General features: G+C 40.5%; 1 protein-coding gene across 1 annotated transcript in view; it reads left to right on the top strand.

Annotated features, from left to right (window-relative positions):
• The window catches only part of GPR155 (G protein-coupled receptor 155), a 54,121-nt gene that overhangs the window by 22,946 nt on the left and 5,675 nt on the right, over window positions 1–25,500 (top strand). The window contains exons 9-16 of the mRNA XM_030802333.1: window positions 1,558–1,642; window positions 1,738–1,828; window positions 3,143–3,353; window positions 9,394–9,498; window positions 16,468–16,604; window positions 18,021–18,116; window positions 21,332–21,396; window positions 23,473–23,610. Coding sequence (XP_030658193.1) covers window positions 1,558–1,642; window positions 1,738–1,828; window positions 3,143–3,353; window positions 9,394–9,498; window positions 16,468–16,604; window positions 18,021–18,116; window positions 21,332–21,396; window positions 23,473–23,610 — 928 coding nt within the window. The remainder of the gene's footprint in view (window positions 1–1,557; window positions 1,643–1,737; window positions 1,829–3,142; window positions 3,354–9,393; window positions 9,499–16,467; window positions 16,605–18,020; window positions 18,117–21,331; window positions 21,397–23,472; window positions 23,611–25,500) is intronic.

Below are 25,500 nucleotides of genomic sequence, written 5' to 3'. Positions count from 1 at the left end.
CATCTCTAAAATAAAATAAAAATAAACCCAATATAAATTCTGAAATGAGACTGCATGTTGGTTGCAAGGTGGATACACAGCTGACTAACATTGAAAAAGAAAAAAAGAAAAAAAAAAAGACTTAAAATTTCTCATAGAAATTCCCAGATCCTGAAGAATATGTCTTAGGCACCCTAGGGGTCCACAAATCTGAGTTTGAGAAACTGATTCAAGAAACAAAGAATTTAGCTTGTGTCAAAAGACTAGGTTTCTAGTCCCACTCTGCCCTCTGCTGGCTGTATCACTTGGGCAAACCCTCATTTCCACACCTATAAAATGAAGGTGCTAATTTAAAATAGAGGTCCTTTTCAACTTTAAAGTTCTAAGATCCTATAACTATGTAGAATTTATTAAATAAAATGTTACTTGTATACATAATTACATACAAGTTGTAAGGAAAGTTCAAGAACTTCAAAACATTTGTGTTTGTATTAAATTCAGAGTGTGTTTGTATTAAGCGCTATCATTACACTTAGGGCATTTTCTAAAAACATAACCTGGGTAAGAGTTGCCCATACTTCTTAGCACCAGAAGAGGGGGATGTTTTTATTTTTAGAATTGTTCTGTATTCAATTAAAAAATGTTTTTCAGCTGGGCACAGTGGCTCGCGCCTATAATTCCAGAACTTTGGGAAGCCAAGGCAGGTGGATCACTTGAGGCCAGGAGTTCAAGACCAGCATGGGCAACATGGTGAAACCCATTTCTACTAAAAATACAAAGTTAGCCTGATGTGGTGGTGCACACCTGTAATCCCAGCTACTCGTTTGGCTAAGGCATGAAAATTGCTTGAACCCAGGAGGCAGAGGTTGCAGTGAACCAAGATCATGCCACTGAACTCCAGCCTGGGCGACAGAGTAAGACTCTGTCTAAAGAAAAAAAAAATGTTTTTCAGTTATACTTAGATTCCAAATACATGAATCAAAACAATAAAATGATTAGGGCTTTTGGAAAGAAATACTTCTCCAGACGCAGTGGCTCATGCCTGTAATCCCAGCACTTTGGGAGGCAGAGGTGGGAGGATCCACTGAGCTCAGGAGTTCAAGACCAGCTAGGGCAACATAGTGTGACTCTGTCTCTACAAAAAAAATTCTTATTTAGCCAGGCATGGTGGCATGTGGCTATAGTCCCAGCTACTCAGGAGGCTGAGGTGGAAGGATCACTTGAACCCCGGAGGTCAAGGCTGCAGGGAGCTGTGATCACACCTCTGCACTCCAGCCTGGGCAACAAAGCAAGACCTTATCCAAAAAACAAACAAACAAAAACCAGAGAGAAAATAAATCCTCACAGATAAAAAGAATTGAGTAAAGAAACAATACATGAGGGAAACAATGAATGATTTTGAATTAAAACTTGCTTCAAAATATTGAGGATAGCATTTATTTAGAAGGAATAAATTCTAAAGCAAAAACCACAGACTACTATGAAATAAGCTTGGTTTAAAAAAAAAAAGGAAATAAAATTTCATGAAGTCTGATCAATGTTGAGTAACTGTCTCTCTTTCAATCTTCTTATTCTTAGGCCTTCTAGCAATTTCTTTGTTTCTTTTGAAAAAGCGAGAGAGGGTACAAATTCCTGTTGGAATCATCATAATATCTGGCTGGGGGTAAGTTGGTAGTTCTCTGTTTGCTTACACCTTTCCATATACACAGTTACTATTCATCCTTTCTTTTTCTCTCCCAATATCCCTTGTGATTACAGAATTCCTGCTCTCCTTGTTGGTGTTCTTTTGATAACTGGAAAACACAATGGAGATAGCATTGACTCAGCCTTCTTTTATGGAAAAGAACAGGTGGGAAGAGTTTACTGGCAGTTCTGTTCTTGAGAATGTCTCTTTTTAGCTTGTTAATGTGCCTTGCTAGACTTACATTAAAATTAACTTTGAAAATCGGTTTCAATTTATTGCATATCAGATCAGTGATCCTATATCACTTTGTCTCACCTAGAACATTGACATTTTACATGTCTAAGTCCATTTTTACCTGAAGATTTCTAAATGCTTAAAACTTATTGAATGTTCTTAATCACACTTACGAATTGTGTTTCCTCTGCTGGAGAAAAGAGTGATTAATTTAAAACCATTTAATAAGTCAGCAGTAATAATAAAGGTCAAATTCTTGACTCTTAATCCTATCATAAATATAAATTTCAGGACAAAATGTATCTAGGAAAAATATTCTTGAAAAGCTATAGAGTAGGTGGCTTGTGGGACCTGCAGAATTCTTTAGGCGTAGAGTCCAAAGATGTGTTTTTAAAAAACCTCTCCACATAATTTTGATTTCTTACTCTTTTTTTCTGTTTTGCAATTTTGGATTTTATTGTGTTTTTGTGAGAATAAATAAGATTATACATATAAAAGATTTAGACTAGTCTTGGCATCTGGTTAGTGCTCAATAAATATTAGCTATAATTATTTTTAATATCATTACCATAAAAACATCTTAGTGACTGAAGTATGCGTGAATTATACGTGAAAGTGAGCAGAAACTTAGGAGTAAAGAAAACATCAGAGAGAAATCAGTTAGATACCTTGTAAAGGAAACCAGTGGCTATGTTGGTAACCAACTGTTATACAATGAAAGAAGCATCTAAAACCTGTGTAATTACAAGCAAACCCTAATTTCTTTCCAAGTAACTGAAATTCCTTACATACACTTACCTTTTTAAAAGAGCCACTGTTCTAGAGTACTTAAAATTGTGGAGATACATTGTCCATCAAAAATGTGCCCTAAGATGGCCGGGCGCGGTGGCTCGCGCCTGTAATCCCAGCACTTTGGGAGGCTGAGACGGGTGGATTACGAGGTCAGGAGATCGAGACCATCCTGACTAACACGGTGAGACTCCGTCTCTACAAAAAATATAAACAATTAGCCAGGAGTGGTGGCGGGCACCTGTAGTCCCAGCTACTCGGGAGGCTGAGGCAGGAGAATGGCGTGAACCTGGGAGGAAGAGGTTGCAGTGAGCCGAGATTGCGCCACTGCCCTCCAGCCTGGGAGACACAGCAAGACTCCATCTCAAAAAAAAAAAAAAAAAAAGAAAATGTGCCCTAAGATCATCAAGATGAACTTGTGAAAAGTGGCCTGATATCTCTTTTTCGTGTCGGCAGATGATCATCACAGCGGTCACCCTGTTCTGCAGCATCCTGATAGCTGGCATAGCCCTCATGTGCATGAACCGGACTACCCAAGCAGGAAGCTATGAAGGTTTCGATCAGTCTCAGAGCCACAAAGTGGTGGAGCCTGGAAATACTGCTTTTGAGGAGAGTCCAGCGCCAATAAATGAACCAGAACTTTTTACAAGCTCTATTCCAGAAACAAGTATGATCTTTTAAATTTTATTTTTGTTTATTTGAGACAGAGTCTTGCTCTATCATCCAGGCTGGAGTGCAGTGGCATGATCTCAGCTCACTGCAACCTCCGCCTCCTGTGTTTAAGCGATTCTGCCACCTGAGCCTCCAGAGTAGCCAAGACTACAGGTGCCTGCCACCACGTCCTGCTAATTTTTGTATTTTTAGTAGAGATGGGGTTTCGCTATGTTGCCCAGGCTGGTCTCGACCTCCTGAGCTCAGGCGATTCACCTGCCTCGGCCTCCCACAGTGCTGGGATTACAGGCGTGAGCCAGCCTGATCTTTAAATATAAAGAAACTGCTACATGCCTTTATAGCATGTATCCTAAATGTTTTGTTTATGGGAAACTTCCTGGAACTAGTTTGAATATCATGAGTGCTTGTCAAGTGAAGAATTTGAATCATAGTCTACAAACTTGCTTGTAAAATTATTCATTAGATTTTTGTTTATAAGTCTTATTGTGAGTATACACTTTTGTTAAATCCTAAAACTTCCCTGGACCTGAGAATATAGAAAAAAGTAACAACTGAAGGAAGGCCCTAACTAGGAAACTAAGCACATACATAAGTTAATTTAACAATATTGTATCAGGCAAGCACCATCAATAATATGAACTAAAGGAGGCCTGTTTGAAGCCAGATTAATGATGTAAGTCAGTTTTGGGCAAACTATGTAGTCCATAGGCCAAATCTGGCCCACCACCTGTTTTTGTATGGTCCACCAGCTAAAAATGTTTTTTTTTCTTTGTTTGTTTATTTATTTATTTATTTTTGCCACAGAGTCTCGCTCTGTTACCCAGGGTGGAGTGCAGTGGTGCAATCTTGGCTCACCGTAACCTCTACCTCCTGGGCTCAAGCAATTCGCCTGTCTCAGCCTCCCCAGTAGCTGGGACTACAGTCGCACGCCACCATGCCTGGCTAATTTTTGTATCTTTAGTAGAGATGGGGTTTGACCATATTGGTCAGGCTGGTCTAGAACTCCTGACCTCAGGTGATCCACCCACCTTGGCCTCCCAATGTGCTGGGATTACAAGTGTGAGCCACTGCACCTAGCCTAAAAATGTTTTTTACATTTTTAAAGGGTTGAAGAAAAATTAAAAGAAGACAAATATTTTGTGACTCTTAAAAACTACATGCAATTTTAATTTCATGTCCATAATTTTATTGAAACATAGCCATGCTCATTCATTTATATATCATCTATGGCTACCTTCATGCTATAATGGCAGAGTTGAGTCTTTGGGGCCTATACTAAGGCAGTAGGTATTGGATAAACAGGAGAGGCCAAACTCAGGCAAAGTTGTATTGACAGGGTTTGGTAATTGATTAGAAGCTGGGTGAGGGCTAAGGGAGAAACTGAGAATAACTTCCAGAAATCAGTTTAAGTGAATGTATAATTGTGGGTATTACCTAAGAAGGAGAATTCAGAGAGAACAGAATATGTAGGGGAAGATAATGAGTCCAATTTGACCCTTCTAAGTTTGAGATGCATGAGACACCAAGGATTCATTTTAGTTTCTCAGTGTACCTCTTAAAATGGGATGCTTAGATCTGAATATAGCATTCCAGTTACCATGGTCCTAGGACACAGTAAGCATTCAATATTTGATGAATGCTTGTTGACTGAGTGAAGAATAAAGAGAATCATTCCTGTCCTTACTTAGAAAAGAAACTTTTAATTCTGCCTAACATTACATTAGCTTACTCTGATGATTTCATCCTGAATTCATGAGCAACTACAAACCTGCCTCCCACCCTGAGTACATTACTGAACAGTTTCTCTCCAATCCTGAATTTTTGCATCTGGCTTTTAGAAGTCTAGGACAAAGCTGGGTATGGTTGCTCACACCTGTAACCCCAGCACTTTGGAAGGATTGCTTGAGCCCAGGAGTTCAAGACCAGCCTGGGCAACATAGTGAGACCCTGACTCTACAAAAAATAAAAAATTAGCTGGATGTGGTGGTCCACACCTGTAGTCCTAGCTACTCAGGAGGCTGAGGCAGGAGGATTGCTTGAGCCCAGGAGGTCGAAGCTGCAGTGAGCCATGGTCACGCCACAGCAATCCAGCCTGGGCAATAGACATGATCCTGTCTTTAAAAAAAAAGTCTAAGCCAGGTGCGGTGGCTCACATCTGTAATCCCAGCACTTTGGGAGGCTGAGGTGGGCGGATCCAAGGTCAGGAGTTCGAGACCAGCCTGGCTAACATGGTGAAACATCATCTCTACTAAAAATACAAAAATTAGCTAGGTATGGTGGCGGGTGCCTGTAATCCCAGCTACTCCAGAGGCTGAGGCAGAAGAATCGCTTGAACCAGGGAGGCAGAGGTTGCAGTGAGCCGAGATCGTGCCATTGCATTCCGGTCTGGGCGACAGAGCAAGACTGTCTCAAAAAAAGTCTAAGACAGGACTTCAGTATTTGCCTAAGCCTATCAGGACTGAGATTTCTTTGTGTCTTGATTTGTAATCAAATATATTAACTTATTTATTGTATGTTGCTTCTCTTCTCTTCTTCTCTTCTTTTGAAACAGTCTTTCTCTGTCTCCCAGGCTGGAGCACAGTGGAGCAGTCTTGGCACACTGCAACCTCCACCTCCTGGGTTCAAGTAATCCTCCCTTTTCAGCTTCCCAAGCAGCCAGGTCTACAGGTGTGTGCCACCATGCCTGGCTAATTTTTATATTTTTAGTAGAGGTGGGGTTTCACCATGTTGGCCAGGCTGGTCTCGAGCTTCTGACCTCAAGTGATCTGCCCACGTCCGCCTCCCAAAATGCTGGGAATACAGGCATGAGCCACTGCGCCTGGCCCAGTTTTCTTTTTTAAAAGAAATAAAACTTACCAATAAAGTCAGAATGTTTGTTAGAATCTTTCATTCCTGTTAACTTCAGAAGTAACCACTATTATGAATTTGGATTGTATCCTTCCAGAGCAGAATTTTACTATACTTTTACAATATGTGTGGTTTTCCATCAACAATATATAGTATTTTTATATGCTTTTACATTTTTATATAAATCTTATACTGTAGTTGTCTTATTGCACTCAATATTTTTTAATTCATTTTGTAGATGTAATCAATTTTATGCATATACCACATTTTATTTATTAATTTCCTTACTGATGGATTAAGTTGCTTTAAAATATTTTGCTATTAGAAACAATGCTATAATGAACAGCTTTATTCACATCTCCTTGAGTATACATCAACATACATTAAGATTATACCTAGGATGTTGCTGAGTGCAGTGGTTCACACCTGTAATTCTAGCACTTTGGGAGGCTGAGGCAGGTGAATTGCCTAAGCTCAGGAGTTGGAGACCAGCCTGGGCAACATGGCAAAACCCATCTCTACAAAAAATACAAAATTAGCTAGGCTTGGTAGCATGTGCCTGTAGTCCCAGCTACTCAGGAGGCTGAGGTGGGAGGATCACCAGAGCCTGGAAAGCAGAGGCTGCAGTGAGCCAAGAGTGCACCACTGCACTCCAGCCTGGGAAACAGAGCGAGACACTGTCTCAAAAAATATATATATATACCTAGGATGGTAATTCCTAAGTAACAGGAAATAGGTAAGTTCCCATTTTGTACTTTGTTCCTAATGTTACATCTCTAACCTGACCCCTTTATATAGAGCCAATCCCAGATTTCCTGCTGTCTACACATATATTAATTACATCTCAGCCAGGTGTGGTGGCTCACACCTGTAATCCCAGAACCTTGGGAAGCCGAGGCAAGCAGATCACTTGAGGTCAGGAGTTTGAGACCAGCCTGGCCAACATGGTGAAACTCCATCTCTACTAAAAATACAAAAATTTGCCAGGCTGTAGTGGCACACGCCTGTAGACCCAGCTACTCAGGAGGCTGAGGCATGAGAATCGCTTGAACCCGGGAGGCAGAGGTTGCAGTGAGCCAAGATTGTGCCACTGCACTCCAGCCTGGGTGACAGAGCGAAACTTCATCTAAAAAATAAATTAAAAATTATTTACATCTCTTTCTGAATATGTGGCCAGCACTTGTTCTCTTTGTCAAATGTACTGGAGCTTTTTAAACAATTATCTTTCTTTTAATGTTTCCATCATTCTTTAGAACTTCCCAGCTCAGCAACATCTCTGCTGTTTCCCCTTGAGGTGAATTAGCCATTCAGGGCGTGGAGTTCTCCCTCTGCAGGGTCCCCCTCCTCCCCCTGACCTCCCATCTCCCCACTTGGGCCTCCAGTCTCTCTGCTGGATTCTTGTAATTCCCTCCTAACTGAACTGCCTGTTTCTTGTCACTCTGGTCTAGTCTGTTTTATAAGGGAAATGGCCAAATTAACCTTCCTCACGGAGTCCTGGCCACATCAGGCTCCTGCTTCAGAGGCTGCAAGGGCCTTGCAGTGCCCGTGATGCCCAAAGCGCTGCACGTGGTGCCCAAGCCCTTCCACTGCCGGCCATATCCCTCTCCGAGCCTGTTCTGCCACCTCTCCCTGCGGCTGCCTGAGCTACCCGGTGAACCTTCCATTCTTTGGTCCATCCAGCACTTGGCACTCATGTTATCACTTCTCTTCATGCCTTTACTTCAGGGCCTTTAAAACCGAAGCTCACTAATTTCTTTGTTTGGTCATTTGTTCGTGTTTTTGTTGTTGTTGTTGTTGTTATTTTTATTTTTATTTTTTTGAGATGGAGTCTCACTCTGTCGCCCAGGCTGGAGATCATTGTATAATGATCAAATCAGGGTAATTAGCATATCTATGACTTCAAAATGTATAATTTCTTTGTTGTAGGAACATACAAAATCCTCTCTTCTATTTTGAGATGTACAGTATCTTTGTTGACTATAGCCACCATACTGTACGATACGGCACTAGAACTTATTCTAATGTAACTTTGTACCTGTTGACCCCATCCCTGCCACCTCCTACCCGCCCAAGTATCCGGTACCCACTACTCATCCTTCCTTCCTTTCGCTTCCTTCCTTCCTTCCTTTCCTTCCTTTCTTTCCTTCCTTCCCTTCCTTCCTTCCCTTCCTTCCTTTCCTTCCTTTCCTTCCTTCCCTTCCTTCCCTTCCCTTTCCTTTCCTTCCTTACCCTCCTTCCTCCCTTCCCCCTCCCTCCCTTCCCTCCTTCCTCCTTCCCTCCTTCCCTCCTTCCCTCCTCCCTCCTTCCCTCCTTCCCTCCTTCCCTCCTTCCTCCTTCCTCCTTCCTTCCTTCCTTCCTTCCTTCCTTCCTTCCTTCCTTCCTTCCTTCCTTCCTTCCTTCCTTCTTTCCCCAGGCTGGAGTGCGACTGCTCCCTGTAATCTCAAACTCCTGGACTCAAGCAGTCCTCCCACCTCATCCTCCCAAGAAGCTGTACTATAGGCATATGCCAGCATGCCCAGCTATTTTTTAAAAAGCTTTTTGTAAAGACAAAGTCTTGCTGTATTGCCCAGGCTGATCTTAGATTCCTAGCCTCGGCTGGGCATGGTGGCTCACACCTGTAATCCCAGCACTTTGGGAGGCCGAGGCGGGCAGATCACCTGAGGTCGGGAGTTCTAGACCAGCCTGGCCAGCATGGTGAAACCCCGTCTCTACTAAAAATTCAAAAATTAGCTGGGCCTGGTGGCAGGCGCCTGTAATCCCAGCTACTTGGAAGCTGAGGTGGGACAATCGCTTGAACCCAGGAGATGCAGGTTGCAGTGAGCCGAGATTGCGCCACTGCACTCCAGCCTGGGCAACAGAGTGAGACTCCACCTCAAAAAACAAACAAAACAAAACAAAACAAAAAAAATTCCTAGCCTCAAGTGATCCTGCCACCTCAGCCTCCTGAAGCAACAGGTGTAAGCTACCATGCCTGGCCACATTCAGTACTTCTATGAGATTAAGTTTTTATATTTTGTATGTGAGTGAGAACATTTGAATACTTTTGGATAGATACCATGTGAAAACTATTGAGGCTACATGGGAAGTCCGTGTGAGTGGATTTTGTTTTGTTTTCTTTGGCATTTCTTAAAATTGTCCATTTCTGTTGTGGTTGGGCTCTACTCTCACATGCTATTTGATTGATATAGGTTGCTGCTCCTGCTCCATGGGAAATGGTGAATTACACTGCCCATCAATAGAGCCAATAGCAAACACAAGCACCAGTGAGCCTGTGATTCCTTCGTTTGAGAAAAGTAAGTGCCTCTGGACTATGAGGATGGGATTAAGGGACAGAAGATTCCTTATTCTTTTTTTTTTTTTTTTGAGACGGATTCTTGCTCTGTCACCCGGGCTGGAGTGCAGTGGCGCGATCTCGGCTCACTGCAAGCTCTGCCTCCCAGGTTCACATCATTCTCCTGCCTCAGCCTCCCGAGTAGCTGGGACTGCAGGCGCCCACCACCATGCCCGGCTAATTTTTTGTATTTTTAGTAGAGATGGGGTTTCACTGTGTTAGCCAAGATGATCTCGATCTCCTGACCTCATGATCTGCCTGCCTCGGCCTCCCAAAATGCTGAGATTACAGGCATGAGCTACTGCGCCCAGCCAGAAGATTCCTTATTCTTATCCCTCAAAAGAACTCTACATAGAATATCTACAGAAGCTACAAACATCAAGAATATAGATTCTCAATTAAGAGCAAAGAAGTGCTAATAGGGAATAATTGTGCATAGACAGAATACTTACTTTAAAAAATAAAGTTCTCACAAAGTGATCATAGGTAGTATCACACGCACATTTTCCAATAAATTTAACCCAAGTGACAAATCTAGGAAGTTTGCCCTAAAGGGCATTTTGGTGGGAGGTGGAGAGAGGGAAGCTTTTTTCCTGTTTTAGAAATAGACTTTTCCCCCATTCTCATCCCCTAGGACCAGGACTAATTAATTAGTTCTTAATTATATTTTGAATCTTTATGCTTTAATTATAGCCATTCTTATAAAATAAGGAACAAACACCTTTAAAAGTAATAACCTCTTGGCCAGGCAAGGTGGCTTATGCCTGTAATCCCAGCACTTTGGGAGGCCGAGGTGGGTGAATCACAAGGTCAAGAGTTCGAGACCAGCCTGGCCAACATGGTGAAACCCCATCTCTACTGAAAATACAAAAATTAGCTGGGCGTGGTGGTGGGCACCTGTAATCCCAGCTACTTGGGAGGCTGAGGCAGAATTGCTTGAACACACGAGGCGGAGGTTGCAGTGAGCCAAGATCACACCACTGTACTGCAGCCTGGATGACAGAGCAAGACTCCATCTAGGGAAAAAAAAAAAGTAATAACCTTTTGACTAAGAGGCTGAATTACATTTGTGGCCTAAATTTCAAATTATTCAAAACAACCGAACATACTTATGTGGAATTGCAATGCATTTTTCATTGATTATACGTATTTATAATCAAACTAAAAAGGGAAACCCCCAAAAATGCTCTTTTTGATAAGGCCTATGTCAACTGTATTATTGCTAAAGGCATTATGTTTTTATATAAGAAACATAAGGATTATAGAAAACAATGTATGCAAATCACTTAGCACAGTATGTGGTATACATAGTAAATGCTCATTAAAATATGTAGTAGCAGTAGTAATTATTGTTATTCAGATGGGATTTATATTTGGCTATCTGCTGGCAAGGAATGAATCATAAATAATAATAGAATTCATATTTCCATAAAAAGTAGTGAAAGCATATTAGATATGAAGCATTCACTGACTTTTTTTTTCTTTTACAAGAAACCCTTTCTGGCAGTTACACTGTCTTTGTTTTATCTGTCTGTTTTTTTTCTAAAATTGTTTCTTTACATCAGAATTCCCAAGGTTTTCCTCCTTATTGTTATCTCCCTACGCAATATACCTAGTAGTAAAATCCATTAACAAATTCGACATGTAATCTGATTTGGCAAGTTTCTTTTTCCCTCCCCAGATCTCCTTAGGCTTTGCTTATCTGTCATTTTCTTCATTAATAACGTTGATTCTCGGCTGAGCGTGGTGGCTCACTCCTGTAATCCCAGCACTTTGGGAGGCAAAGGCAAGAGTATCGTGCTTGAGTCCAGGAGTTCAAGACCAGCCTGGGCAACATAGCCAGATCCTATCTCTATAAAGAATCAAAAAAATTAGCTGAATGCAGTGGCTCACGCTTGTAATCCCAGCACTTTGGGAGGCCGAGGCGGGTGGATCACGAGGTCAGGAGATCGAGACCACGGTGAAACCCCGTCTCTACTAAAAATACAAAAAAAAAAAAAAAAATTAGCTGGGCGTGGTGGCGGACGCCTGTAGTCCCAGCTACTCGGAGAGGCTGAGGCAGGAGAATGGCGTGAACCCGGGAGGCGGAGCTTGCAGTGAGCCGAGATTGCGCCACTGCACTCCAGCCTGGGCGACAGAGAAAGACTCTGTCTCAAAAAAAAAAAAAAAAAAAAAAAATTAGCTGAATGCAGTGGCTCATGCCTGTAATCCCAGCTACCTAGGAGGCTGAGGTGGGAGGATGGCTTGAGCCCAGGAGGTTGTGGCTGCAATAGGCCATGATCACGTCTGAGCAACAGAGCAAGACCCTGTCTCAAAAACAAACAAACAAAAAGTGGATCTTTGAAAATTCTCTTAAATTGTAGGGGCTTGGATTTTCTGATCATATTTTATAAAAATTATATAGAATGAGAGCCATTATATTGGGACTTCATCTAATCATACAATTACATCCCTAAGCCTAAAATAAAGCCTGAAGGAAATTAAACCATGGGCAAATTAGAATTTTTAGAGTTGACAATATAATTTATTCTCTACCCCTTGGCATAGTAGAAAGGCAAAAATAAGTATCACATTTAGATTGTTGAATGGCAACAATGTATGAAAAAGCAAATGAAAGATAGATTTATTTTTATCCATTTTTGTAATATCTGTACACAATTTTTTTTTTTTTGAGATGGAGTCTCGCTCTGTCATCCAGGCTGGAGTGCAGTGGCGCGATCTTGGCTTACTGCAACCTCTGCCTCCCGGGTTCAAGCAATTCTCCTGCCTCAGCCTCCCAAGTAGCTGGGATTACAGGCACCTGCCACCACACCCAGCTAATTTTTTTTTTGTATTTTTAGTAGAGACGGGAGTTCACCATGTTGGCCAGGCTGGTCTCAAACTCCTGACCTCAAGTGATCGTCCCACCTCGGCCTCCCAAAGTGCTGGGATTACAGGTGTCAGCCACCATGCCTGGCTTGTACACAATATTTTAAAACCAGATTTATTATATATAGGGATACTTCCAGGATTTTTCCACACATATATACAAATAATTTTTATTCAAATAGGATCATACTACAGAGACAGTTTGGCAACCTACTTTCTTTTTACTTAGCAACATTATGAACCTTCCCCCCATGCCATCAGCAATTGTGCTAGACCATATTTAATGGGTATACATGGCCTTTTCTAAAATGTGGTTTTAGGAAATACAAATTTTTTCTTTTAGCTTGAGGGCAAGAGCTATAGAATTGTAGTTTTTAATCATTGACTTGTATAAGACTATATGTTGGACTAGACATCTATTTTGTAAAAAAAAATGTTTTTCTTTGCTTTTGCTCCCCTATATAGAGTGGAGCTAAGGTAGAAAAACAGCTTCCTGTGAAAAGTCCCTCACCTCTATTTTTGGCCAGAAAAGAGTCATGCCTGTGACTTGTGTTTGGTTCCATATGTGAACACAGCATGGCATATAATACTTTTATGGTTCCTCAAAGGTGTTTCCTAAGGCAAAGTTTTTTTTCAACTTTTACTTTAGATTCAGTGGGTACATGTGCAGTTTTGCTACCTGGGTATATTGTGTGATGCTGAGGTTTGGGGTACTAACAAATGATCCCATCACCCAGGTACTAAGCATAGTACCCAGTAGTTTTTCAGCCCTTGCCCTCTCCCTCCTTTCCACCTCTCATAGTCCCCAGTTTCCATCATTACCATCTTTATGTCCACGAGTATCTGATGTTTAGTTCCCACTTATAAGTGAGCACATGCAGCACTTGGTTTTCTGTTTCTGTGTTAATTCACTTAGGATTATGGCCTCCAGATGCATCTGTGTTGCTGCAAAGGACATCATTTCATTCTTTTTTTTTTTTTTTTTCTTTTTTTTAAGACAGGATCTGGTTCTGCCACCCAGGCTGGAGTGCGCAGCTCACTGCAACCATTGCCTTCTAGGCTCAAGCCATCATCCCACCTCAGCCTACCAAGTATCCAGGACTACGGATGTGTGCAACCACGCCTGGCTAATTTTTGTTTTGTTTTGTTTTTGAGATGGAGTTTCGCTCTGTTGCCCAGGCTGGAGTGCAGTGGCACGATCTCAGCTCACTGCAACCTCCGCCTCCCAGATTCAAGCAATTCTCCTGTCTCAGCCTCCTGAGTAGCTGGGACTACAGGCACCTGCCACCATGCCCGGCTAATTTTTATATTTTTAGTAGAGATGGGATTTCACCATATTGGTCAGGCTGGTGTCAAACTCCTGACCTCAGGTGATCTGCCCACCTCGGCCTCCCAAAGTGCTGGGATTACAGGCGTGAGCCACCGCATCTGGACTTGTTTAGTTTTTTAGAGACAGGGTTTCACCATGTTGCCCAGGCTGGTCTTGAACTCCTGAGCTCAAGCGATCTGCCTGCCTTGTCCTCCCAAAGTGCTGGGACTACAGGCATGAGCCACTGTGCCTGGCCTATTTCATTCTTTTTATGGCTGTATGGTATTCCATGGTATATATGTAGCACATTTTCTTTATCCAGTCCACCATCGATGGGCACCTAGTTTGATTCCATGCTTTGCTATTGTGAGTAGTGCTGTGATGAACATGCAAGTGCATGTGTCTTTTGGTAGAACCATTTTTTTTCTTTTGGATATGTACCCAGTAATGGGATTGCTGGGTCATATGGTAGTCCTGTTCTAAGTTCTTTGAGAAATCTCCAGACTGCTTTCCACAGTGACTGAACTAATTTACATTCCCACCAATGGTGTAAAGCATTCCCTTTTCTCTGCAGCCTCACCAGCATCTGTTGTTTATTGATTTTTTAATAATAGCCCTTCTGACTGATGCGAGATGGTATCTCATTGTGGTTTTGATTTCTCTGATGATTAGTGATGTGGAGCATTTTTTCATGTTTATTGGCCGCTTGTATGTCTTCTTTGAGAAGTGTCTGTTCATGTCTTTTGCGCATTTTTTAATGGAGTTATTTGTGTTTCATTTGTTCAATTGTTTAAGTTCCTTATAGATTCTGGATATTAGGCCTTGTTAGACACATAGTGTGCGAATATTTTCTCCCATTCTGTAGGTTGTCTGTTTACTCTGTTCATAGTTTCTTCTGCTATGCAGAAGCTCTTTAGTTTAATTAGGTCCCACTTGTCAATTTTTGGTTTTGTTTTTGTTTTTACCTTAAAACTTCCCAGTATAGTGTTTTTGTTACAATTGCTTTTGAGGACTGAGTCATAAATTCTTCCCAAAGGCCAATGTCCGGAATGGTGTTTCCTAGGTTTTCTTCTAGGATTCTTAGAGTTTGAGGCATTCCTTTTTTTTTTTTCTTTTTTTTGAGACACAGTCTTGCTCTGTTGCCCATGCTGGAGTGCCGTGGCACGATGTTGGCTCACTGTAACCTCTACCTCCCGGGTTCAAGCAATTCCCTTGCCTCAGCCTCCTAAGTAGCTGAGATTACAGGCACCCGCCACCATGCCTGCCTAATTTTTGTATTTTTAGTAGAGACAGGGTTTCACCATGTTGGCCAGGCTGGTCTTGAACTCCTGACCTCAAGTGATCTGCCCATCTCAGCCTCCCAAATTGCTGGGATTATAGGCGTGAACCACCGTGCCTGGCCGAGACATTACATTTAAATCTTTAGTCCATCTTCAGTTAATTTTTGTATATGGTGAAAGGCAGGGGTTAAGGCAAATTGTAAACTCTTTAATGAGAGGTAAGAGATAATAGTAATTTGTTTTACAGTTAGCCAAAATAGGGTATTCGTGACTAATATGTAGATTTATCAGTGATAAAACTTGAGTTATTAGTTCGGCCTTTCAAATTATATGTATATAATTTTAGTATATACAATATAAAAATAAAAATAGAATATATATTATATACTTTTTCAACCCTTGTCCCCCTCCCTCCCTCCTCACCTCTAGTAGTCCCCAGTTTCTGTTGTCGCCATCTTTATGTCCATGAGTATCTGATGTTTAGCTCCCACTTATAAGTAAGCACATGCAGTACTTGGTTTTCTGTTCCTGTGTTAGTTCACTTAGAATATATATAATATCTAATATATATTATATATTTAATATATAATTTATATATGTAAATTATAAATATAATTAATATACAATTTTTATTTATATATGCTTATATATTAATGTGTAATTTATATAAATAATATATACAAATTACATATATAATTATATATAAATTTATATGATTATAATACATACTTATATATAATATACATTTATAACATAATATATAAATATAATATAATTTTTATATAATTATATATGTAATTTATATATATATTTATATAACTAATAAATATTATATATAATTTATGCTTAATTATATTAATTATATAAAAATTATATATAATTTTTATTTTATTTTTTTATTTTTTTTGTGACAGAGTGTTACTCTGTGGTGCAGCTTTGGCTCACCACAACCTCCGCCTCCCAGGTTCAAGCAATCCTCCTGCCTCAGCCTTCCAAGTAGCTGGGATTACAGGTGCATGCCACCACACCCGGTTAATTTTTGTATTTTTAGTAGGGATGAGGTTTCACCGTGTTGGCCAGGCTGGTCTTGAACTCCTAATCTCAAGTAATCTGCCTGCCTCGGCCTCCCAAAGTGCTGGGATTACAGGCATGAGCCACCGCACCCAGGCAAATTATGTATAATTTTTAAAGACCAAATTATATGACTTATGTTAGATAATTATATCTATAACATTGTTGAATAGTGTAAAAGGGAACTATTGTATTCTACTTATGTTTTTTGAGATAAAAACATTTCAGCTATAATTCTTCTAAAACAACATGAAGGAGCTTTCTTCCAATTTCATCTAAAATAATATACTGATTCTTAGCTGAATGTGCTTTTCTGTTGTTTCTCTTAGGAAGTCATTACAAATTTAAAATGCATTTAGATAAAAAGCTCTGATTACAAATTGTTGTGCTTACTCTTTTATAGACAATCATTGTGTGAGTCGCTGTAACTCCCAGAGCTGCATATTAGCCCAGGAAGAAGAACAGTATCTACAGAGTGGAGACCAGCAACTGACCCGACATGTGTTGCTGTGTTTACTTCTCATCATTGGCCTGTTCGCTGTAATTGTTTTTTCTAGTTTTGTTTTGGGGCCATTTCTTTAAATTTTTGGCAAAGGTTTTATTCAGGCATCCGGGAAAAACTTAGTTGCTGCTTTCCAAAAGTGTGGTAGCTAGGTCACCTGAATTTGGATCTTGAGCTAAATATTTGGGGGTGTGAGGGGAAGAGATGAATCATTCACATTACTCTGAGGCCTAAGTGCTCCAATAGCTTATTCTGCTTGGAATCATTTATTCATTCTATGCTCTGAACCTAGAATTTGGTAAAAGCAGCAATTTCTTTTTTTTTTTTGAGACAGAGTCTAACTCTGTCGCCCAGGCTGGAGTGCAGTGGCGCGATCTCGGCTCACTGCAACCTCTGCCTCCCGGGTTCAAGCGATTCTCCTGCCTCAGCCTCCTGAGTAGCTGGGATTACAGGCGCGTGCCACCATGCCCGGCTAATTTTTGTATTTGTAGTAGAGACAGGGTTTCATCATGTTGGTCAGGCTGGTCTTGAACCCCTGACCTCAGGTGATCCACCCTCCTTGGCCTCCCAAAGTGCTGGGATTACAGGCGTGAGCCACCGCACCCGGCCCCAAAGCGGCTATTTCAATAATGTACACAGGGCCACTTATTCCTAACATACCTGACTGACCAAAGTGGATAAATGCCTACGTTAATGTCTCAGAACATGAAACCTCAGTGTCCACCGGAAAAAAAAGAAAACCAAAAAACCTCTCAGAACATATTCCTCAGATAAACTTTAAAAAATAATTTTCAATTATCAAAATAACATAACTACTTCATATAATAGATGCTTACAAAATAGAGAAAAGTAAAATACAGTATTTTATTTTTAGACTACATGCATTTCTTTGATTACTAAATGTCTTATTTGTGAATTATCAGTTCTTATTATATAATTCTTTGAGATGGTTCAAGTGTAACTCGTCCAGAGGTAGGAGATGGACCAGATAACCTATGAAGGAATGCTTTGCACACTGGGATGCTCGTGAGATAGTGTGATATCAGCCAATACCACTTTAAGTGCCGTTTAAGAACAAAAATCAAAAAATAAGAAATGCTGCCAAGAATTGCTTAGTGATGTAATTGTTTTCATTGTGTAGAACTAAATTTAAAATCAGGCCTGTCTTAGGCTAGTTGGCAATCTTGATACATTATGTAAGCTTCTGTATTATGGCTCATGTCTTCTCGCTTCGAATCTGATCAGAATAGATAACTGTTTGAATGACATCTGTCAGGAGGAGAGGTTGAAACTTTCCTGTTGAAAAGATAAAGCCTCTATATTCTCTCAGTGTTTTTCCATCTAGTCTTTTTCCCTGTAATTATTAAGTAGGTAAGTTATTGTACTATGCTGTGGATGGACAGGAATTATTAGCTTGCTTGATTTTAAAATACTCTTTTCTCCTTTCTTTACAGAATCTTTCCAGTTGTTTATGGTGGCTATTCAACCAAGAGCCTGGAAGACTTTATGTTGAGTTACAGTTTTTCTGTGCCGTGTTTAACTTTGGTCAGGTATTTATTTATGGAGAACTTTGAGGGGTTTTTGTCTTACTAGATAGGTTGATTGGTAGGGGGTCGAGGGAAGTGGGGAGTGGATTAGGATGTTGTTTTCTTTCACATAAAAAGGATTTAGTTTGTTTGCCAGCTGCTGGTATGCATGACAGCTGACAGCTGCTGCTTGTCTTCTAGTAGAGATGAATTATTATACTGGTTAAAGTCATCAGAATGTACACTGAGTGCTTCCACCAGAAAAATACCAAGTAGTAACTTTGGTGTGATCTTAATAAGTCACATTGGGAACGGGCTCATTGGCTCACACCTGTAATCCCAGCACTTTGGGAGGCCAAGGTGGGTGGGTCACTTGAGGCCAGGAGTTCAAAACCAGCCTAGCCAACATGGTGAAACCCCATCTCTACAAAAAATACAAAAAATTTAGCCAGACATGGTAGTCCATGCCTGTAATCCAAGCTACTGCAGAGGCTGAGGCACAAGAATCACTTGAACCCAGGAGGTAGAGGCTGCAGCGAGCTGAGACTGTGCCACTGCACTCCAGCCTGGGTGACAGAGTGAGATGAAACTGTCTCAAAAAAAAAAGTCACTTTGGGAAAATAAATTACTTTCCCTGAACTTTTAATTTAGCTCCTTAAAAATTTTTTTTTTTTGAGACAGAGTTTCACTCTTGTTGCGCGGGCTGGAATGCAATGGCGCGATCTCGGCTCACCGCAACCTCTGCTTCTCAGGTTCAAGCGACTCTCTTGTCTCAGCCTCCCGAGTAGCTGGGATTACAGGCATGCACCACTATGCCCGGCTAATTTTGTATTTTTAGTAGAGACGGGGTTTCTCCAGTTGGTCAGGCTAGTCTCCAACTCCCGACCTCAGGTGATCCACCTGCCTCAGCCTCCCCAAGTGCTGGGATTACAGGCATGAGCCACCGTGCCCGGCCATCTCCTTAAATTAATGGACATCATTTCATTTACATTTTGATGTTTCTTGAACAATAGATACGTAAATCTTAAAAAGAAAAATCATGTGGTGTATAAATAAATTTTGGCTAGGGATAGCAGTTACCATTCCTTGATAGCCTACTATGTGCCAACCATCGTTAAGCATTTTACATTCATTATCTCATTTAAACATCTTGACAACACCTGCAAAGTAGTATTATCACCCCCAGTTTATAAATCAGGAAACTAAAATTCCATAAACAAGTAATATGATAGGTGCTATTGTCTATGTTTATGTCACTATTAAAATGGATACGTAAGGATAAATTACATCTTACATATTGGGAAAATATTTTTTATGTGCAAATTTCAAATTTTGACCTTTAACTCCTTACTTTTTTTTTTTTAATTGAGATGGAGTCTCGTTCTGTCACCCAGGCTGGAGTGCATTGGCGTTATCTCAGCTCACTACAATCTCCGCCTCCTGGGTTCAGGCGGTTCTCCTACCTCAGCCTCCTGAGTAGCTGGGACTACAGGCACCTGCTACCACACCCGGCTAATTTTTGTATTTTCAGTAGAGATGGGGTTTCACCATGTTGGCCAGGCTGGTCTTGAACTCCTGACCTCAAGTGATCCACCTGCCTTGGCCTCCCAAAGTGCTGGTATTACAGGCATGAGCCACCGCACCCAGCCCTTACTTTTTCCTTTTTTTTTTTTTTTTTTTTGAGACAGAGTCTTGCTGTCGCCCAGGCTGGAGTGCAGTGGCGCGATCTCAGCTCCCTGCAGGCTCCGCCCCCTGGGGTTCACGCCATTCTCGTGCCTCAGCCTCCCGAGTAGCTGGGACTACAGGCGCCCACCACCTCGCCTGGCTAATTTTTTGTATTTTTTAGTAGAGACGGGGTTTCACTGTGTTAGCCAGGATGGTCTCGATCTCCTGACCTTGTGATCTGCCCGCCTCGGCCTCCCAAAGTGCTGGGATTACAGGTGTGAGCCACCACGCCCGGCCTACTTTTTCATTACAGAATATTAGTCCACAGACTGAGTATCAGGTCAAAAAACAAAAAAAACACACATTTGAAATCACTGAGTTTGTCTATTAAATCTAAAATAATTTGCCATATGAATTAGTTAACGTTTGTCAATAGATGCTGCTGTAAGTTTTTCCTAATATTAATTTCTTACAATATTTACAGTTTGTTTGGCCGTTATGATGGGAGCAAAAATGGCTATGCCCACAGAGACAAATGACCTTAATCAGTTTATTACAGACAGACATGAGCATCCTACTTGATATCTCACTTTGTGATACTGTTTAAGATCTGATTTTGTATCTAAGAACTATAAAATACTGACTTGAAACATCATAGTCTGACTTAGCATTTTGCATTCAGAAAGCCCATTCTAAGCTGAGCTATCCAGAGCTGGGACTGAGATGAGCTTCATTCCATAGGGCTGTGTCATCAACAGCAGCTAATGCCAGGAATGTTGCATTTAAAATGCTGCCCCACAGCTTAAGGCTGAAGTGGTTCAATGGAGGAAGACAGACACAAACCGCATTCCCAAACCCCATTCCCATCCCATTTTCCTCTTGGGGAGGTGGTATGGTAAGCTCATTCCCTTCTGGCTGTTTATAGTATGAGGGATGAAGAAATTGGGGTCCTTCTGCATTCTCCATTTTACTTCCACCAACTTGCACTCAGATCCTTATCCCAGTGTGCCACAAATGGCAGCTCCCAACTTCCTGTCTCTCAAAAAGTCTTAAATTGTCCTAACCTGTGGCTGATACCTGGTGCTAGGCGTTTGCCTTGTCACTCACAAATCCTTAAACTCTTCCCCTAACCACTAGCCAGTTTCACGTTACATAAATTCTGTTCAATTACTGCATTATTATTAGATACTGCAACACTTGTTAATTATATAATTTGTGAGGTTTCATGGAAAAATAATAAATACTTATGCACAGTGGGAAATATTTTCTTTTTATAAAGGAGAAACAAAGACATATATGTCCTTAAATGTTTTCATTTTATTATCATGTAAATATGGCTGCTCAGCCCTGGTTTGTATCACCCATCATAATGAGTAGGATAGAATGATTGGGAAAAGGCAGCAAAGCATCATACCTGCCTTTGAAGGGCCTGCTTTGTGTGTTCCACTTAAAATGTTGTTCTTGTCACTATAGGTTTGTCTCCTCAAACACTAAATTTGGTGACCTCCTTAACTTCTCTGTTTTAAAATGTTATTGTTGAATTCTGAAAAAAATAACTTTGTTTTCTTCCCTAGGGATTTATTTCCTTTGGAATCTTTGGATTAGATAAACATTTAATCATCCTGCCTTTCAAAAGAAGGTAAATTAAGTTTTGAAATAAATCTGTATCTGTAAATGTGATGACAAAGCCATTATATTAAGATACTGATATGGGGCCATGCATGGTGGCTGCTTGCAATCCCAGTACTTTGGGAGGCCATGGTGGGCAGATTGCTTGAACTCAGGAGTTCGAGACCAGCCTGGGCAACATGGTGAAACCTAGTCTCTACAAAAAAAAATACAAAAATTAGCCAGGTGTGGTGGCATGCTTCTGTAGTCCCAGCTACTCAGGAGGTTGAGGCAGGAGGATGGCTTGAACCCGGGAGGCAGAGGTTGCAGTGAGCCAAGATTGTGCCACTGCACTCCAGCCTGGCTGACAGAGCAAGATCCTGTCACACACACACACATGTACACACACACACACACACACACACAGATACTGATGTTTTTCTATTGCAAGGACAGAAAACCAAACACAGCATGTTCTCCCTCATAGGTGGGAATTGAACAATGAGAACACTTGGACACAGGGTGGGGAACATCACACACCGGGGCCTGTCGTGGGGTAGGGTAAGGGGGGAGGGATAGCATTAGGAGATATACCTAATGTAAACGATGAATTAATGGATGCAGCACACCAACATGGCACATGTATACATATGTAACAAACCTGCATGTTTTTTACATGTACCTTAGAACTTAAAGTATAATAATAATAAATAAAAATTAAAAAAAAATTTTTTAATATATATATTTTTTAATTTGATTGGTAAAATTAGCCCTGTGATGCCCCATCCTAGGCTTTGTATGGTGAAACTTTTACTAGGATGTATTTTTAGTGCCTAAATTATAAACCTAAGAAAATATATTTGAGTGTCCAAATGATGGTACATAAAATGCTTAATTTCAACACTTGAACGTCAAATAAAAATGTGCTATATTATGCTTAAAAAAAAGATACTGATGTTTTTAAACCTTTAGTAACTGCGAAGACACCACTAAATGCCACACAAAGGTTATAAACAACTGCAAAAAAAATTGGAGGAACTATTATAAATCTGGCATTGTAATTTGCACTTTAACAAGAATTGATGGACATTGATTTCTATCTATGCCATTAACTATTACATAAAGTTAAATGAAACTTGAAAATGTCTTTGGAAATGGAAGTAGTAGGTGGTGTGCCCCCATGGTCTATATTTGATTGTCTGTCTCCTTTGACAACACAATTTCTCTTTTTATCAAACTGACAGCTTACAGAAAACTCAAGTTTCTTTCTAAATTGTTGGTTTTTTATCAGCTTAGTGAAGGGTTTCTTTGAATTAAGATCACGTATTTCTTTATGAAAAATAACAAGTAGTAATACTCCAACGTGGGGGTAGGAGGAAGAGGCGGGGGCAAATCTTTGTACTTCTTCTTGTGTTTTCAAAGTCAAAATTTGTAGAAACTGGAAGTGCTAAAGAAATGTATCCCACCAGCTCTATGAAAAGTGCCCAGTAAATGGTAATGGTTCTTTCTTCTTCGTCTTTATCATTATCATCAAGATGTAGTTGCTAGGTTCATAATCATTTCATGAAAGAAGAAAAGCATAATTGGAAAGTCATTGAACTTAGTTATCAGCTTCATTTGTTGACTGGGTAAAATAATCAACCATTCTAATGTGTAGGCTGGCTGAAACAAAACTGTTTCGTACTCCAGTTTTTGGAGTACTCTGGTATTTGTTTCTGTTGTACTAAAATAGAAAAGTGATTAAACAAAATATTTGATCTCTAATTTATCTTTGCATTTCAAAACAGTAGAATGTAGAGTAAGGAACATTTATTAGTAGGACCTGAAATGGGTCAAACGTGTCTGGAGGTTTGTAAAATGATTAAGTCCTCCACCCCAGTATGCTTTGAATAGGAAATTGAATGTAGAATGTTTTTGCTTCTGAGACTAATGATGTCTGGAATGTAGAATGTTTTTGCTTCTGAGACTAACGATGTCTGGGTATTGTAGATGACAGCTTTGGTGATCGACAGCTTTGGAACAGCCATTTTGATGGGGTGATAAGGCAGGAAGAGTTCTCTCTCAGTGCTTTTCTTCCCTTAAAAATGGCCATAAATTTGATTTTCAGACTTGAATTCCTATGGAACAATAAAGAAATAGCAGAAAACAGGGATTCTCCTGTTTCAGAGGAAATAAAAATGACCTGTCAACAATTTATCCATTATCACCGTGACCTCTGTATCCGAAACATTGTCAAAGAAAGAAGGTAAGCAAAGTGCCAGTACAGGTTCTAGATAATTATATTTTAAATGATTAATTGACTAATTTTGGATTGTAATGGGCTAAATGAGGTGGTTGTGACTGATTACATGATTATTTTTACATATGCATGTAAAAGTTAAAGGAATTATGAGTGAGTTTATAGTTTCAGAAATGGCATATAAGAGTCATATTACATTGATTTTAATATTTTTAAAATGTCATATAACTTCTGATTGCCATATAAAATGTGAACACTTCAGTTTAGAGTGAACCAAAATGTCATAGAATATTAACACTCATTTCAAGTTGGCCAGTAGTGTCTCTCACAAAACTTTGAGATACATTGGATTTAGAAGTGATGTTATATTCCCACCTCAGCATTTCTTGACAAATGCATTTGGAAAGGTATGAAGTATATAGCAGGTTCTCTTTTAATTTTGGATAGGGAAAAAAAATTTTTTTATAAACGAAGTATACAGCAGGAAATTATGAACTTTGTATAAATACTATACTACCAGTATTTCTGGTTGTCATAAAAGAGAAAACAAAACAAAATATAAAGAACCAAATACTTTTATGTCTATAACTGAAAATATGAAATGTATGAAAATTCGTATGGAGGATAATTTATTTACATATATTATGCCACTGTATTTAACATATATATCATTATAATCAGAAGGTGGCCTCGTACAGAGAGTGGAAAAGGGGCTGCAGTGGGTGTGGACTAATACTAGAACTCAGCTCCTGAACTGCCGCTTGTTGGCTGTGTGACATTGGGCAAGTTCAATTCTCTAAATTTTAGTTTTCCTCTTTAAAATATCGAATTCTTGGGATTGTTGAATTAGATGATAGAATGTCTGTGATGGGCATAGCCGGCTTTCTGGCAATGGTAAACTATGAAGAAAAGTTAGTTTTTCACCCTTCTGAGCACAGTTATTTCAAAGTGCCATCTATGAATAGTTTGAACAATTTAAAACTGCTTTTTAGGGCTGGGCATGCTGGCTCATGCCTGTAATCCCAGCATTTTGGGAGGCCAAGGTGGGAGGATCACCTGAGGTCAGGAGTTCAAGACCAGACTGGCCAACATAGTGAAACCCTGTCTCTACTAAAAATACAAAACTAGCTGGGCATGTTGGCAGGTGCCTGTAATTCAAGCTACTCAGGAGGCTGCAGCACAAGAATCGCTTGAACCCGGGAGGTGGAGTTTGCAATGAGCCGAGATCACACCACTGCACTCCGGACTGGGCAACAGAGCAAGACTCTGTCTCAAAAACAAACAAAAGCCCACAAAAAAATCCTGCTTTTTAAAATTAAAAAAGAGAATTCCATATTAGCTCTTGGAGGCCCAGTGTGATTGCCAGCTCTTGGGAAGGAAGCATAGCTTTTGCAATTTGCAGGGCTGCCAGTCTGCCTCAGTCCCATTTGGCTGAATGGACACTGGCTGGGAGTGTGCCAGCCTGTTTCCTGCCCCTTTCCAGGCTCTACAGCCTGTACAGTGTCACATTGTCCGCCACTTTGTACAGCTCCATGGGCTGGTTTTTTTGTTTGTTTCTTTGAGACAGAGTCTCACTCCTGTCGCCCAGGCTGGAGTGCAGTGGCGCAATCTCAGCTCACTGCAGCCCCAATCTCCTGGGCTCAGCCTTTTGAGAAGCTGGAACTACAGGTGCATGCCACCATACCCAGCTAATTTTTTGTATTTTTTTAGTAGAGATGGAGTTTTGCTGTGTTGGCCAGGCTGGTCTCAAACTCCTGAGCTCAAGTGATCTGCCCACCTTGACCTCCCAAAAAAAAGTGCTGGGATTACAGGCGTGAGCCACCACACCCAGCCATGGACTGTTATTATAGCTGCCTGATAACAGTCATCAGGAAATAAATATTCTGTTGGTGTCTG

The sequence above is a fragment of the Nomascus leucogenys genome, chromosome 22a (assembly GCF_006542625.1).
Source record: "Nomascus leucogenys isolate Asia chromosome 22a, Asia_NLE_v1, whole genome shotgun sequence".
NCBI classification, from domain to species: Eukaryota; Metazoa; Chordata; class Mammalia; order Primates; family Hylobatidae; genus Nomascus; species Nomascus leucogenys.
Note: the sequence above shows the minus strand (reverse complement) of the source record. Positions and strands in the feature narration are given on the sequence as shown.